This window comes from Phodopus roborovskii, unplaced genomic scaffold, assembly GCF_943737965.1.
Source record: "Phodopus roborovskii unplaced genomic scaffold, PHOROB, whole genome shotgun sequence".
Taxonomy (NCBI): Eukaryota; Metazoa; Chordata; class Mammalia; order Rodentia; family Cricetidae; genus Phodopus; species Phodopus roborovskii.
Genome location: NW_026126576.1, coordinates 10,088,343 through 10,106,614, shown reverse-complemented (window position 1 = coordinate 10,106,614; position 18,272 = coordinate 10,088,343). Strand labels below are relative to the sequence as shown.

General features: G+C 38.6%; 1 protein-coding gene across 2 annotated transcripts in view; it reads right to left on the bottom strand.

Moving 5' to 3' along the window:
* Cntn4 (contactin 4) overlaps positions 1-18,272 on the bottom strand; it is a 729,371-nt gene that overhangs the window by 22,741 nt on the left and 688,358 nt on the right. The window contains exons 13-15 of one of the 2 annotated variants that reach the window (XM_051203477.1): positions 14,518-14,693; positions 8,793-8,913; positions 4,430-4,588 (exon numbers count right to left, since the gene is read on the bottom strand). In XM_051203477.1, the coding sequence (XP_051059434.1) occupies positions 4,430-4,588; positions 8,793-8,913; positions 14,518-14,693 (456 nt within the window). The remainder of the gene's footprint in view (positions 1-4,429; positions 4,589-8,792; positions 8,914-14,517; positions 14,694-18,272) is intronic. The other variant, XM_051203478.1, reaches the window with a different exon arrangement.

Here is an 18,272-nt window from a genome sequence, read left to right as displayed (position 1 = left end):
GGAGATGATTTTAGGAACATCTATCATCATCACCACTATCACCACCAACACCACCACCACTTCCAGGGAAGGCATTGTAGTTATCCTGTTGTAATGACGATGAAGAGGTATGAACATGTTTTACATCTATTTCACAAATTCTAGTCTCACAAATTCTAGTCTGTGATTTCTTTTCTTTTTCCTGTTTCTGTGTTAGGTTCTTTTGTCATTGTGACCAGTTCTTGGGAGAAACAGTTTAAGAGGGATACAGATTTGTTTTGGTTTTAGTCAAAGGTTGGCTGGCTTCAATGCTTGGGGCTTGAAGGCAAGCAGAATACCTTGGTGGTCAGACCATGGTATCTTAGAGCTGGAAACCTCATGTGTCTGAGAAACAGAGAAAGGAAGGGGATAGGGACAGGATGCTCTTCAAAGGCATACCTCTAGTGACACACCACCTCCAGCTAGACCAACCTCCTAAGGCTTTGTCATTCCCCAAAATAGTGCCAGTATTATAGGACCCAGCTTTTATCATGTGACCCTTGGAGGGGGATTTCCAGGTCAAACCATAACACTTGTTACTAGCAATCATAACAACACTTTTTATCACCCTCCATTCATTCTTACTAGTGCCATATTTCCTTTTTATAAATTTTTTTGCCATTTCTCTTAGGGTTTCATCCTTTTACCAATCCCAACTCCTGTCATTATTTCATTTTTTTTTTCACTGAGATGACATTTGAGGAAGAAATCAGACAAATGGGAGTTTCTGCAAAGCAAGATTGTGTGTTATTTGGGGCTGGCGCAGCAGCAGGACAAGACTAGGTGGCCAGAGGAAAAACGTACTCCTTACAAATGGCACCCAATGTGGCTACCTTCAATCCCAGCACTCGGGAGACAGAGGCAAGCAGATCTCATGTGATTTCAAAGTAAACCTGGTATGCAGAGTGAATTCCAGGAGAGATAAAAGCTACACAGAGAAATTCTGTCTCAAAAAAAAAAAAAAAAAAAAAAAAAAAAAAAAAAGTAATAATAAAGCCACTTAAAGATAAAAAGCTCAGAGAAAATCTGGATACTATATGGTATTATATTGTCTTCGTATTGTTTGACTGCTTAGGAAACAACAACTGTTAAAGAAAATGCTGCTGGATTAATTCAATTTATATATTTTAAAAATGCTTTGACTTCAAAATTTAAGTCTAAGGACAAGTTACTGGGGAAAAGTTTTTCCATTTTTGTTTCCACAAAAAATAAAAAGCTGTGGATTCCTTCCAGACTAATGTGGTTTGAACAAACTAGACCCCATGAAACAGAGTACCAGGTGATCCTACATTCAAAACAATTAAACAAAACAGCCTTACAGACTACAGCCAGGATTTCATCTTCTTAGGATCCCCATGACAGTGCCCCCTATCAGCAGGAAGTAGTTTGAAAAGAACGACGCCCAAATTCCCAAATATTGTCTACAAATGTTTGTTTTCATTTAAATGGGCTTGGTTATAAATGGTTAATGATCACAACCAATATTCTTTTTAAAGGTAAAAAGGGGATTATGGTATAGATATGAATACTTTGTTTTGGAATGGATTTTCATTTATTGATACAATTTAAGGTCAATTTTGTGATGTGTATATTCTCCTTTTGTTTAGGTATTGTGTTTTTATAGCTCATTTAGAAATGTAATGTATAATGTAGTACAGATTATAGATAATTACCTATGATAGTCAAAGCTTAGAGTTTAGTTAGGTTTTTAAAGATACACAGAGATGTATTTAAGATAGATAGGGATTCTTCAAATCTTTCAAAGACCTACAAAATATGGCATTTAAAATGGTTTAGGATTTTTCTTGACAGTGAGACATAAATGCTCCTGGCAACACCACTTAATCCAGAAAAAAAGATGAAAGATAGACATAGAAGAAATGCGTTATAAAGTTACTTCCAATATGGCAAGACTAGCCATTTGGACAAGGTACTGCTCTTGTCTGGACTGTTTGACTTTATGCTGTATAAACTGGACATGCAGGACCCACAGAAATGTGACTGCTGATTCAAGATGGACATTGCTACAGAGTTCCTGCTTCATGGAAGAGTCTGCCAGACAGTCTATAGGACACAGAGAAAAATGACGGACAAGCTGCCAATACAAGAAGACAGTTTAAAGTTTCCTGCTTTGCTAAAAAGTCTGCCAAACACACTATGGCCTATGGGCTGAAGATAAAAGATTACAAAAAAACTTCGGGTGACCAGGCAGTGAGTTGTCTCTGTCATTTCTAGAGCTTATATATTATCCTTCTGTGGTCTTTAAAGGAGTTAAAGACAGATAGTTATGGTTATAGTTTTCATTAGTTAGGATTAAAGATAAGTTACTTAGACTTTAGACACACAAAAATAAAATAGATGATGGAATATTTTCTTCAAATCTTGCTAAATGTTAATGGACTAAATATTGTTAACTGTGATTCTTACTTGATAACTGTTGTATAATATATTTTGCTATGTTAAGGTTAAAACCCTTTTTATTTTAGACAGAAAAGAGGAGATGATGGGAGATGCCATTATGTATATATGCTTCTCATACTGGTTAATGAATAAAGCACTGTTGGCCAATAGGAAAGCAAGATAGGAGGGACTAGGAGACAAGGAGGAAAGAGGAAGTACAAAGGAGGAGCCAAGATGGAGAGTCGGGAGAAAGCAGTATGCCAGCCAGCTCCCCGGTAAGAGAAATACATAGATCAGCAAAAATGGGTTAATAATTAAGGCAGAGCTAGCCGATAAGAAACAAATAACCAGGCCAACAAAATTATATCTAATATAGAGTCTCAGTGTGTTATTTGGGGCTGGCACGGTGGCGGGACAAGACCGGGTGGTGGGTGGAAAAACTATACTCTTACACAAGATACATACTTCTTTAGTTCTAAGGGATGGCTATATTGTCTTGATGTCTTGAAACAGAAATAAATGTTAGACCCAATTTTATGTAGTTTATATAATCATGTCACTTATCCAATTTTTTGCAATGTTGTATTTGTATTAATTTTTTTGAGAATTTCATATAATATAATTTGATCACATCACCCACCCACCCCCACCCCATCCCTTTTTCCGACTTCAGGAATGTTGTTCTGTCTGTAAACACTGACTTCTGTGGATTCTAAGAGATGTTTTAGGAAGAAAGATAAGAAAAATGAATCATTGTCTTCACTCTGATAATCGACAGATCTCTGTAGAACTTCCTTTGCCTCTTGTGGTAAAGAGGCACAGTAACAAACTTTAAGTGTGAATAAAATAATTTTATTTTACTGTTACAATAGCTGTAAGGAGTAGATATGGGCCTGGTATTATACAGTAAATGTAGAAAACATGTGAAGTGTGAATAATACAGTAAAACAGCTTTGATCTTTGAAGACTTGGTGTTTTATGGTATCAGCAACTGGTGTCTGATTTGAGTGAATTCGTGTAACAAAGAGAGTGTGAGAATTATTTCACTATACTAATGGTGAATTGCTACTGATAGTAAAAACAGCATTACAGTTTGATCTTGAAATCCCCCTCCAAGGGTCACATGATAAAAGCTGGGTCCTATAATACTGGCACTATTTTGGGAAGTCACAAAGGCTTAGGAGGTTGGTCTAGCTGAAGGTGGTGTGTCACTGGGGGTATGCCTTTGAAAAACATCCTGTCCTTGTCCCCTTCCTTTCTCTGTTTCTCAGACACATGAGGTTTCCAGATCTAAGATACCATGGTCTGACCACCAAGGTATTCTGCTTGCCTTCAAGCCCCAAGCATTGAAGCCAGCCAACCTTTGACTAAAACCGCAAAAGCTATGGACCAAAATAAATCCTTATCCCTCTTAATCTTCATGATGACAAAGAGTCTAACACAGAAGGTGCAAAAGGAAAAGATAGCACAGACTAGAGTATGTGAAACTGACTAAAACATTTCCATGCCTTTTCATCTCCAAATTAATACACATACAAGTGGAGACAGCAAGACAAAAGACTCTACACAGTACTTAGATATTATGCTCTTGACAGCTGTGCATCAACGTTGCAAGCCTACTGATTGCAGGCTTGCAAACACTGATTGTAGGCTTGCATTTCCCACTATTTTTCCAATGTGGAACACTGTGGTACAGAGGTGAGTTTAAGTAATCAATGCATTTTATTTTTATAAATAGTTTCAAGCTTGTTAAGAAAATAAAAATATCCATAACAGCATAGCAATAATTCCATAGATACTAGTGTTTAGGTTCAGTAACAATAATGGAAGTTAATGTGGAAGGAAGCATTAAAGAAAGTAGAGTTGGTTCATGTCCGGGAGACACAGACATAATGTATCATTTGCTGCTTGCTGTGTTGATCTAGATGTTTCCTGGCCTCTTCCATCTTTTGTTCCCATTTCATTCTAGAAGCCTCTAATAGACACCAGACCTCAGAATGCAATATGGTACCTGTACTGACTGCTTGCCAGCCCACGGAGAATGGAGTCCTAGCTTGGATGACATACATGGTGATGGGGCTGTGGTTGTCAGGTCCAGGTCTCCAAGAAAGCTGAGCAGTGGTGTCTGTGATTTCATCTATGGTTACAGCCTCTGGAGGACCTGGAGGACCTGGAAAAGAGGAAAGCATTCAGAAATGGACAGAATACTCAAATGTCTGAGTATATAATCTACTCACTTGCATGGGGTACTGAATCGCTCTATCATTTATTTAACTACCTACATATACACTCCATCACTCCTTTTGGAAAATCTGCTGGGTAACAAGAACCCCACTTAACTTTAAATTAAAATTAGTGAACTGGCACATTCCCATTCCTTGTAAGGGGGTTGAAACCACAAATAGGCAAAAAAAAAAAAAAAGTGTTATAATGAGTGTTATAATGGAATGCCTTGATTTTAAGAGAAAATACTGGGAAACCATCCAACATCCTAACTGCATCTAGTGGCTGCATGCATTTTCATGCAGAGGGACCACAGTGAAAATGGTCAGTTCTCAAGTCACAAGGCCGTCCTCTTCTTCGGAGTAATTCCAAAAATGGGGCTGGAATCTAACATCCCTCTGGAGCAGTTTTCTACTTATTCACCTGATGATTATAGCTTCCCTACTTCCATGTACATAAACCATTGGAAGGAGAGGAAGTTATATTGAGACGAAGGCCTGGAGATCATACAGAGGGGGACAGGAAACAATTAGGAGGTGAAACATCAATGCAGGTGGAGTAAAGACCCAGAACTTTCCTACTTGCCAGTATTAGAAGCTATGACCAGACATTCGAATGCATTTTTTAAAAAATTTAGTTTACACATCACCCTGGAGTACAAGGTGATGGTGAGAGGGCAGATAAGGAGAGGTTCCCTAGAGGTATTTTCTGATCCCTAGTTTAGCAATCAAAGATGTTCTTAAAAGACTACTGGACTGTGTCACAGGGACAAGGTAAAAAGGAGAGCTCTCATGGAGTGCTGAAGAGTTCATGGAAATTCCCAAAGCAAGAGTGTCTTCTGAAATTTCACTCCCTCTCACCTTTATGCAACACCCTGCAGTCTTTGCTTCTTCTTCTTCTTATTTTTTTTAATCACTTTTATATACTCACAGGGGAGGCTAAATTTATCTCCTCTCCCCCACTCCTGAATGAAATGTCTGCAAATGTGTATGCTGGAGCTGATTAATTCTCTATGGTGACATTTCAGCCCGGCAGTCTAATGCCACCTAGATGGAACTGAGGTAACCTCTGGTCTTTTAATCCTAATAAGCAGGTAAAGTCCAGAAGACAATATATGTTCCTTTGTGTCTGGCCAGCTTTCTCCTCCTCATATTTCCACCCCTTTTCTTTATGAATGTTGTTGGAGAGCCTTCAGAATCCACCACACACAGAAAAGTGTTCCCTTTCAACAGCTCCAAGACTCATCAGCAAGGATCTGAGCCCCTTTGTGGCCACTGTGTAGGAAGAAAAGAAAGGGGTGGCATGGACCACTGGAGGGGCCCCTCTCACTTTTTTATCTTCCTGTCACCTAAACCCACCAGTGCATGGTTCTGGTCTTGGGGAGTGTTGACTTCATTTTAGTCAAAGTGGACCTTTCTTTCAAAATTAAAATAAATAAACAAATAAATAAATAGAAGGTCCTCCGAGCAAACTATAACATGTTTTTGTCACGTGGCAAGGACAGCTATTTTGATGCTGGTGTCTACTTTTTGCTCAGAGAAGAGAGGCCTTGCTAGTAGCCATGAAATGGTTGCAGATTAAGTAAAGTAGGCAATTAAAGGTTCAGTGAATTAAGGGTTCCACAGACAACATGCAAACCCTCACTTGTTCCAAATAGGGAAACTTGTACAGGGTAGTGAAACACATTTCCATCTCCCCACTGCAACATTCATAAAAGATGCAAGGACAGAGCAAGAGGAGATAAAATGAAAGATTGTGGCTTTAAATGTCATATTAATTTATTGGCCTTATTAACTCATTAGGCTAGAGTTTCTTTTAGATTACGTTTGCAAATTCCTTTTGGTATCCAGTGCTACTTTCTGTGAAATGAAGTATATAATATCATTTAAGAACTTCAAGTTCTACTGATTTAAATATTTATTAGTCTAATTTATTGGTTTTTAAACTGCTGTTCTGAACATTATCCTAATTAAATAGAGGACAAATTACCAGCAACAAAATTCTTTTGTCCCTAAGGAGAAAGCAGATCAGCTCTGGTGTGTTTTTAAAAAGGAAACAAACACATTTCTATAAGTTACTCTATGGGCAGGCAGATCTACTGAGTTGAGAATATAATTTTTAATTTTTTAATATAACCTTTTTCTATGGCATGGCTCAAGTTCTTTTTAGGCAATTAGCAGGTGACTATAGCAGGCATAATGGGAATGCAGTTTCTCTTTAGCCTTTCTTGACAATTGAGTTGCTAATTCCTCTATATTTCCTCCTCACATCTTTCTGGGAAAATACAGAAATACTTGGGATTGATTCTCAAAAGACCTCATTTCCTGTCTGTTCAGATTCATTTTGACTCCAAATCTGACCCAGGGTTTGCATTTTAGTCTCAGGGGGCTGGCCAAACATTCCCATTACCAACATTTAGGAATTCCGATTAATGAGTTGGGGGCATGAGATAATTTCGATGTTCCAGGTTGGCTTTTATTTTTTTGGCAGAGTTGGGTATGGAACCCAAGGCTTCAATGTATGCTTGCCAAATGTTGTGCCAAGGAGTTACACCTTCAGCTTGACTGCAAGTTGATGACTTAAAAAACCTCTTGTTGGGTCCACATGCTCCCAAAGTTTTTAATTTTCTTTTGTTTTCCCTCCTCCTCCTCCTTTCTTCTTCTTCCCTCTTATTTTGATGGGCTAAAGATGGCTCCGTTGTTAAGAACACTGTTTGTTCTTCTGCAGGACCTATGTTCAATTCCCAGAATCCATTTTGTGATCTACAACCATCTCTTATTCTAGACCCTGGGGATCTACCACCCTCTTCTGGCTTCCTTGAGTACTGCATATACATGGTAAACAGATACATGCAGAAAAGACTACTGTTCACATGAAATAAAATGACAGTCCCCCTTTTGTTTTTGCTGTTGGTTGGGTGTGGTGGCAAACATCTGTAACCCAAGAACTTGAGCAGCCGAGGCAAAAGGGCTGTGAGTTTGAAACGGCCGCAGCTATGCAACCTCCCCTCTTTTAAAGGGAAAAACCTAAAAAACCCGAAATTTCTTTTATAAAATAATTTGAAGCCTGGAATTTTCTTCAGCTGGTGGACTCATTCAGGGTGACCATAGCTGAAATCTTTAACTTAGTTCCTGTCAATACTGCTAAGAGTCTCATCAAGGCTTTATTCTGTATGAAGTCCCATCCTATTTACTACATTCCAAGCAAGCACTTCCTTATCAACCATATTTTAAAATCAGAGCAGTCTTGTCAGAACACAGTCCAGGAATGGATTTGTGTGAGAATTCCAAGTACTCTGAGAAAACAGGACAAGAGTCTTGCGACCTCAGTTTTTCAAACACGGAATTGTTCTTGGAATGTGTTCTCCTGCTCCTCCCAGGTTGGGCCAATAAAAGGGAGTTTACTTCATTCAGATTTCTCATTATTGGTTGCAGGTGGTAGTCAATTAAATATTCACATGCCTCTATGGAGAAATATGTTTTTGCCACATGTGGCATGTCCTTGTGGTTGACAGCCTGAACTCATGAAACCCTACTTGGGTAACTTTTCTTAACCCTCAGTATATATGTTGTCTGATGCTCTGAATAAAGTTGACTATTGCCTGAGACTTTAGTCTGCCTCATTTATCAGCTCTATTCTCGCAGACCCCATGGTCTCCAGGGTGGTAAACATAACTCTAATAATTTGGGGAAAACTATGAGTTTACTTAAGCCTCTGTTATACCTCTAGCCTAAAACACTAATGTTGTTCAGTCCAGATGAAATACAAAACTGTAAACTGGATCACCTTTATAATTAATTATTTTTGGTTAATATAAGGTTATTCTAGAGCATCCTGTCAGCCAAGTAGTCAAATTGGGACATCCAATAGGAGTTATTTTCAGTAGGAGAACTGAGCTTACGCGGTGCACTTTCTGGTTATCCATCTTTTTTTGAAAAAAAAAAAAAATACATGTTTGGAAAACTATAGCCTGTTAAGCATTGTGTGCAATGGTTAGCTTATGCCTTTCTTTTTAACCCAATTCAAAACCACTGAGGTTTTAGATTGCTGTGGTAGAATACATGTTATTGAAACATTGAAAGGGAAAAAAGCAAGCAAGCAAGCAATAAATAAATAAATAAATAAATAAATAAATAAATAAAGTCCAATACCTCTTACAATGAGGTCAGCGGAAGCAGTGAGTTTGTCCACACTTGTTTGGACCATGCAGACATATTTCCCAGCATGCTTCAGTTGGATGTTTCGGATCATCAAATCACCAGCTGAATCCTGCTGATAAAGTAGAGGAAAGTGGCTACAATTACTTTTTAATGAGCCCTAAATATCATTATCACATGAAGGACACTATGACTAATGGATTTATTTTACACCAGCTGATGAAAACATTAGTGATGCAAGCCATGGCTGTTAAAACTATGTGAGCCAGCCTGAGACATAAGAACACCAATGTTTTCAAAGAGCTTATCTTCCACAGGAGCTCAGGTGTCTGGATCAGTCTGCTATCCCTGCTGGCATCACTCAAAGTTGGGCAACATGGTTTTTGATTGAGCCTTATAGGTTCCCTTCAATGTGCGCTCAGCCTATTGCCCCATGCTTGCATTCTGAGACTTTGACATTCTATATTTGGAAAGGGGAGGCAAGTCTACATTTAGAGGCATCTGCATTTTTTCTGCAGAACCCTGTCTTGCAGCCAGCATTTTGATTGCTCTCAGGTTTGAATTAAAGGATTGTGAAGGCCAGACTCTCTAAGGAACTCTTGAATCATCTAGTGTGGAATAGTGCTAATTTGTTTTCTAAATGCCAAATGCATGTTTGATTAGCAGATGAATGGGACTAATTACATCCGAGTATGGATGCCTGTGTGCCCCATAACCATTTCAACACTGCTCACCAGAAAATGACTTTTGGTAAATACAAAGTGGTATCTCCGCTAGACTGATCCACCTTGGAGTTTGGTTTTACCGTCTGGATACTGAGAAGCTTGGAGAATAAAGCAGTGACCACTTCATGGGTTAGACTAGAAATGATCCCTTCTTTCTGAATCCAAACCACAGAACAGGAATTTGACACAGACTTTGAAGTTGCTATTCCTTCAAATAAGGAATGACACATGGTAGGATGTTGTATACATCCTGAATTTTCTAAGTGCTTTAGTTATATTAACACACTCAATTCTCACATGGTCTTTGAGGCAGTTAGCTTATTTACAGATGAGAAAACTCTAACATGAAAGAGGCTAGGCAACTTTCTATAAGTTACATATGTAGCAAAACACAGTCAGTTCCAATCCCTGTTATTTTCTGTGTGTATGCATATGTATGTATGTATATATGTACACATGTGTATACATTGGTGTATATGCTGGTGCATATATGTGGTGGGTTTATGTGGAGAATATAACCTCAGGTGTCGTACCTCAGGTATTGTGTACATTGTTATTTCATACAAGGTCTCTTATTTGCCTAAAACTTGCCAAGTACATGAGACTGGCTGGCAAACAAAGCCACAGGATCTGCCTATTTCTGTCTCCTTGGCATTGGGATTCCAAGAATATTCCACCATGCCTGGGTTTTATATAAATTCTGGGGGATTGAAATTAGGTTCTGTGCTCAGCAGATTAGGATTTACCACTGAATTCCAGACTCAACCATTGTTAGTGATAATAATTATATACTCTCCCCCAGGGATGAACTTAGCCCTATTTGAAAGCAACATGTTAGCCAGGCTATGGTGCCACATACTTTTCATCCCAGCACTCAGAAGGTAGTGGCAGGTAGGAAGACATCTGTGACTTTAAGGGCAGCCTGGTTTACATAGTGTATTACAGGATTCTAGGCAGCCAGGCTACACAGAGAAACCCTGTCTCAGAAAACCAAAAACTAAAAACAAAAAAAAAAAAAAAAAAAAAAAAAAAAAAAAATGAAGAAGAAGAAGAAGGAAAGAAAGAAAAGGAAAGGAAGAAAGCAACAAGTCCTCTCAGTTTCTTTTGTTTCAGTAAAACAGGCCACACTCTTATTTACTGAGGGCAAAGAAAAAGTCACAGCCCCAATTGTTGCAATTGGGATTAAAAGAAGAAACAGGAGAGTATGTCCCAAAGGTAGAGCTGTGGTTTGGAGACCTAGTTGTTTAGGGCCCATCCCTGCTGTGTGACTTCATCTAACTTTCTTAATCTGTCTGCCTCTCAGTTTATTGACCTTTCAAAGACAGATGCCTTCCCTACTGTGCCATGATGTGAGTATCAAATGAGACTGGATACCTATGTGAAATCCCTTCGCAGACTATGAGGCATGGAATAAATTTAAACTAGTCTTAGTGATGGCCGGGGCCAATTTTCTTTGTGAAAACAGTCATGTCAAAGACCTTAAATCTAATTCAAAAAGAGCTGAGATATTTTTTATCTGATAGTTCTTTTATTGATAACACTGGTGTTCTCATCCAAACTCACTATATACTGATCACATCTCAGTATAAGAAAAATGGGAAAATAATCACTAAGCTATTTCTTAGGGTTTCTGTGAGGATTGAAGAGCTAATGTATATATTAAGATGATTGATAAATGATTAGGTATCTGGCAAGTAATAGGAATCAGTATTATGAACCTAAAATAGTCACATGTTGGCCCTTTAAATAGAGATGTAAATAAAAGCTAAGCCTCATAATGGAAATGTGTGCAGAGGGGTGGTAAATCATATTGATTTTAAGGTGGATGACATACTTACTTTAGAATGGAAGCCATATTGATTTTAAGTTAGCAGCTATGTTGATTTTAAGGTGGCACTAAGGAAATATTTACCCCTTCTCAGTGATTCATTCTATTCACTAGAGGATGAGTGTCAAAGAAACTTGCTTCAGTACATAGCAACCTACTTTCACAATTTCGTGGTTGTGACTAAGATTGTGTCTTAGGTACTCTTATATTTTAGTGAAATTTATAGCTTTACAATCAAACTGAAAAAAAAAAGTTTAAAGTAAGGAATGAAGTAAGAGTCTCAGAGTGAGGCTGTTCTTTCTCTTAGAAATATCCAGATCAAACTGTTACTGTGATCTACATTTAGGTTCCTACCAAACAGAACAAAAGATATTTAACCCTTACTCCAGCTGTAGTCTCTGTTCTCTTTCTGAAAGAGCACTGGGGGGGGGGGGGGGGAGCACAAGAGAACAAAACAACTTTCCAACAAAACCAAATAGGCTGCATCTCTCCACCATTATTTCTTATGGTCACTCAGGAAGCACAAACTCAAATGGCTCACAGTTCAGCATGGCACATCCTTTCCTCCTCAGCTGTGATATCCCAACATCAACATGGGTGACACTGGTGCCTAACCTATTTTCCTGTCTTTGTTTGTGTGATAGTGGATCATGGTGACAGAACCAGTTATGCAGAGGAGAGAGGCATTTCTCAACTGAAAAGCAAATGAAAGCAATTGTTTTGGATTTTAATTTAATTTTTTTACACAGATCTTTCTATTGAAATCAAGAAGGGCTACACCTCACTATGCAGCCAAAAACTGTCAACCCAGTTCCTTTTGTTTCTGATCTCTGAATACTGGAATTATAGGTGTGTGCCACTACTGACAGTTGAATGAGAGCACTTGGGTGAATGCTAAGTGTTCCTTCATCCTTTGTTGCATAAGATGTTTTTGAAGACTCCCCAAGGAAGGTCTCACCCTCCCTGGGGAGCAGAAAGGGGATGGGCTGGGGTTTGGTGGGGTGATAGGGCAGGATGGGAAGGTGAGGGAACTGGGATTGACATGTAAAACAGCTTTGTTTCAAATTTAAATTAAAAAAGGAAAAAAAAAAAAGAAGAAGATGTTTCTCTTTGCATCTCAGGTGAAATGGTACATAGTGGCTATTAGGTAGTTCTGATTGGCCTGGGACCATTTTTAGTCATCAGTCATCATTCCATTCTAATTAGCTACTGATCATGAAATTCTCTGAGATCAGACTTTCCATATTGACTTGCCTACAAAGTTGGTTTTAAAGTGAAAAGCAGCTATTCAATTTAGTTGATGAAGTGTTTTTCATCAACATATACTGTTATTGTTAAAATTCATATTACCTTTCTCTCAGAATATACAGCCATTGGAGTTTTAAAAGTATTTCTTTTGTGATAGGCATGGGGCTAAGTAAATTTTTAGACTTTAAATTATTTGATACCGCTAATGCTTCAGTGAAGTAGATTCTCTCTCACTAAGCTGGGCTACATGAAAGAGGTCCAGCATGGTTAATCTTGGCAATGTCATCCAGCCTTACTCAACCAATATTCCAAGGGAGAATTCCTAATGAATAGAGGCACCCACTGGTGTAATGCATTAACTTCTCTCCTGTGTATCCAAAGTGATATCATCCTTGGGACAATTGAGAGGACAGCCATTCAAATCTCTTTTAGTGTTCTGCAACTCAAACTCTAACAAACTAAGTATGCGTGTAATGGATAGGATTATTACAACAGTTATGTGAAAAATATATCCCAATATATGCCATGGAAGGAGTTGTTAACTTCAGGGCATTAACACTCCACCTAAAGGGATACATACACATGAGATGAAATGGGCAAATCAGTCAATCCTATCCCTTGGCAGTTGAGGGAGAGAAGGACTTCCCAATTCATAGCCCCAGTTTTTTTCTGATTAGGCCTTTCCAGAAAGTGGTCATCAGAGTGAATACTCATTACCAATCACAGTGTAGAGCTGTGATAATGCAGAAAAATAATTGTTGTAAACGTTTCTGATAGACATAAATTATTTCTAGATTTAGCCTTCTCTTGGCACATATTCAAAGATAATATATATTGTACTAAAGAAGACATTTCAGAAATTGAATCATTTAGATTCAGACTCCATGGAGATGATGAATCACCTCAGTTTATTTGCAGAATCAAGAGAACATGTGCCAACTTTATGATGGTGAGTCTCCTATAAGAGCCCAGAGGAGTCCATGAGCTCCCCCTTGTTCGGGTCAGCAGTTTCTGTGGGTTTCTCCAGCCTGGTCTTGACTCCTTTGCTAATCCCTCCTCCCTCTCTGCAACTGAATTCCAGGAGTTTGGTTCAGTGTTTAGCTGTGGGTGTCTGCATCTGCTTCCCTCAGTTAATAGATGAAGGCTCTAGGATAGAAACCCAGACTCCCTGAACGTGGGTGTTAGTTAGGAGGACTGTGCAGTCTATGGGGCTTCTGATAATGGATCAGTATTTATCCCTAATATACGATTGGACTTTGGGAACCCATTCCACATAGAGGGATACTCTCTCAGCCTAGACACATGAGGGAGGGCCTAGGACCTGCTCCAAATGATATGACAGACTTTGAAGACTTCCCATGGAAGTCTGCTCCCTGGGGAGCAGAAAGGGGATAGGATGGGAGTTGGTGGGGGGAACTGGGATTGACATGTAAAACAAGTTTGTGTCAAATTTAAATTTAAAAAATTATCAAAAAAAAAAAGGAAGAGCCCAGAGGAGTATGACAACCTGAAAACATATAAGGACACTATAGTTAAGATGCTTCATTAACTACTTTTTGGTGTCTTATATGGAATGGCAATGGAGCTTGGGCTGTTAAGTTCAAAACTGAGTCATGTCATTTAGCAGATGTAGCGAAAAGGCACTCCACATAACTACTAGGAACTTCAGGTTCCTTCTTCACACACAGTAGTAAGTAACTAACCTGACATCAGACTTGTTATATATGCTATGTATGACATCACTTATTTTATAAGTGATGCAGAAAGGAACAGGAATTAACCTAGATTTCTGTGAAATAAAATGCTTCAACAACAACTTTACATTTGTTTCCAAGTTAATTCAAACAAATTAATTTGGGTCAGTTTACAGAACTTTTGGTGTGCTTTTTCCTATGGGTAGTGTGACATTGATACTTACCCCTCCAACTCTTTCAAAGTGGTCTCCATCTTTGTCGAAGTCTATCAAGTGTCCGTTAAATGACCAAGTAAACACAATGTCCAGGGAGTGATCATGTGTCACCTGGCATGGAAGAACAATGCTTTCTCCAACAGTGACATCCATGCTGGAAGGGGGAACCATCACCTTTGTTGGGTCTAGAATTGGAAAAAAAATAAAAATAAAATATCACACACACACACACACACACACAAAAACAAACAAAAACAAAAAACTAGGGCTGTGGATGCAACTTAGTAGTGAAATGTTCTCCTTGAATACATATATAAAGCCCCAAATTCAACCTCCAGAACCTCCAAAGTCCCCTAGCCCTCACCCAAAACAAACAGCAGTGTATGTGGAAATGTGTAGAAAGAACCTCTGGAACCTGGAACAGAAAAGAAGTAGTTGGTTTGGTGATATTTCTTAAGCTGAGGTTAACCAACTTCAGTCACCCAAGAAGCCCAGATTCAGACACAGGGTTATTTTACACATAAAAAGGTGAAGCTGCTCGGTGTGTATACTCTCACAGAGCAATAGAATTGAGCCTAGGAGCCATGAGGTGGTATCTCTGGAGACAAACACAGAATCAGTCCTGGATGGCAGTTCCTCTGAAAGATGCTGTTTTGTAAAGATTTGCATATCTCTCTGGTCTCACTAAAAGCTGTATAGCTGTTCATATCTATATACTGTCAGGTCTAAAGTAAACTTCATTCTGGAGGTTAAACAAAAGCCAGCATTCCAAAAGAACTTGTGACTCCAGATCCCCTCCACCTCCACCTCCCCCCCCCCACACGCACACATACACCAGCACTACCCCTACCACCAAAGGAGCCATTTCCCTTATCACTTGCAGAAGGGACAATGGCTATCTGTGGTGCTTATTAGCATACCAAAGAACATGCTGGTCTCCAGGATCCTTCAGAGCTCCTGTTAGCCTCACAGCCCTTTTCACCTCCTCCTGTACTCCCTTCCCCCAGCTATTGTTTCTCCTTAAAAACTTCCTGTTTCTGCTTTGTTCCCTCTCTTTTGTCCAAAAGCTCATTGTCTTCCCCTCTCAGAACCACTCCCCCCCCCCATCCCCATGCACACACACTCCTGGTTCTTTCATGGAAAGGTCCAGTCTGCTAGCCTTATTTAGTTTACTATTTTCTCTCTCTGCTCTGGACTCTTCCAGATGCCTCTAGCTGTTCTCTTTCTCTCATATCTACAATAAAAATTTTCCCTTTAACTATATCATGGAGTATTTATGTCATTAGTTTATATACATACAAGAGGGAAAATCCATGTAATTTGAAGTTTGTCCAACTTTTGTCTTTTTTTTGTATGTTTTTGTTGCTGTTGTAAAAGTAGTGTTTTAGTGTAGCAATATTCAAAGGAAGGACAATAAAGCAAAGCAAACATATTCTCCGCAGAAGGCGGAGAAATAGTGAAACTATTATTTTCATTTAGGTAGAATTTCTGTCCATCTTCAGGCTCATCATTTTTCAGTTGTTTTGTTTTATATCACTGTAAATATGATAAAGGAAAATACCCCTAACCCAAAGTCAGGGCCATAAATCAGGCCCAGAACATTAGGAAGTCTGTTGCTCATGGAATTCAGAAAGTAGCTAGCCCCCACCACACACTGTGAAGCCAAGTCACAAAAAAAAAAATAGTTAATTTGCCTTTATGCCCAACCTGAAGTTTATTTATTTATTTATTTTTTAACAAAAGCAGTTTCTGGGTCTGGTGTCACCAGGTTCTCCCCTCTCCCTACTCTCCACAACAAAAACTGACTCTCAGACCCTGCATAATGTTCTCCTGTCACCTTTGATACTGAGCCCCAGGGTTTGGGGGGTTGCCAAGCTCTCAAACCAATGAAGGCCTGAGATTGTTCTGAGATAGAATTGGAGCTATTCCCTATGTTCTTTTCCACTTGATTTATTTCTTACATGTGCTATAGATAAAGCATCTCATTCCTTCTGACATAATATACACTTGCTTATTTCTTTTTTTCTCTTTTCTTTCTTTTTTTGTTTTTTGTTTTTCAAGACAGGGTTTCTCTGTATTGTTTTGGAGCCTGTCCTGGAACTGGTTCTGTAGACTAGGCTTGCTTTGAACTCACAGAGATCCTCCTGCCTCTGCCTCCCGAGTGCTGGGATTAAAGGTGTGCACCACCAATGGCCGGCACTTGCTTGTATCTTTATCAAGTTATTTTATAATCTTCATAATATATCAATTTATATCTCGCTATTTTGAAACTAGTAGGAATTTTAAGAAATTTTACTACAGTATAATTAATCATCAAGGTGATGAATATCACAAAGAAGGTGAAATCTGTATATTGCTTCTTCAAAATAAAAACAAAATATTAGTTCAGGGGCTAGAGAGATGGCTCAGTGCTTAAGAGCAGGAACTCTTCCAGAAGACCTAGCAGTTTTGAGCATCCTTGTCAGGCAGGTTACAGACACTTGTAACTCTAGCTTCAGAGGTATCTTCTGCCTCTTTCATATGCACACAAACATACATGTGTAACTGTAATAAATATTTTTAAAGGAGTATTGGCTTTCAATGTTACCATTTGCATTTTTGTTTTAACTTGAGTGGAACAGGCTTGCTTAGCAGAGAAGGTTTGTCAACTCCCAACCCACATGTGATTCTTTACATTGTATAAATGATGCCAGAGAATACAATGATAAGAACAGTATGGATTCAACATAGTGTCCATGTACATGCCTCATGAATAAAATCTTAATTCAGTCACATTCCTCAAATGTTCATATAGTAAACCAAATTAGATAACAACAAAGAACGAAGATTAAATATCTTCCATATTCATAGGACTGTGTTTTAGCCTGTGAGATATATAAACATTTATTAAAGAACTGCTCGGGTTAAAAAAATCTATCTGGTAGGAAAATTATACAATGGAAAAAGAAAGCATATTAAACAAATGGTGCTGGTATAACTGGACATGGACATGTAGAAGGATGCAAGTAGATTCATATTTACCATCGTGCACAAAATTCAAGTTCAAGTGGATTAAAACAAAGACCTCATCTTGAATCTAGTTACATTAACTCTGATAGAAGAGAAAGTGGGAAATAACCTCAAACACATTGGTACAGGAAACAACTTCCCAAATAGAACACTAATAGCATAGACACTAAGATTGACAATTAATAAATGGGACCTCATGAAACAGAAAAGCTTCTAAAAGGCAAAGGACATTGTCAATAGGATAGAATGGTAGCCTACAGAATGGGAAAAGATCTTCAACAAAGGCTCTTTACTTCACATCCAACTGACAGATGATCTCCAAAATATGTAAAGAATTCAAGAAATGAGGCTTTCAAAACACAAATATCTCAATTTTAAAAATGGGGTACAGACCTAAGCAAGACTTCAAAACAGAATCAAAACAGAAGAGTCTCAAATTGTAGAGAAACACTTAAAGAAATGTTCAATATCCTTAGCCACCAGGGAAATGCACATCAAAAAAACTCTGAGATTCCATGTTACACCTGTCAGAATGGCTAAGATCAAAAACACTGATGACAGCTTATGCTGGACAGGATGTGGAGTAAGGGGAACATTCCATTGCTGGTGTGAGTGCAAACTTATACAGCCACTTTGGAAATCAATATGACAGTTTCTCAGAATCAATCTACCTCAAGACCCAGCAATACTACTACTGGGCATGTAGGATACTCAATCATATCTCAGAGACACTTGCTCAGTTATGTTCACTACAG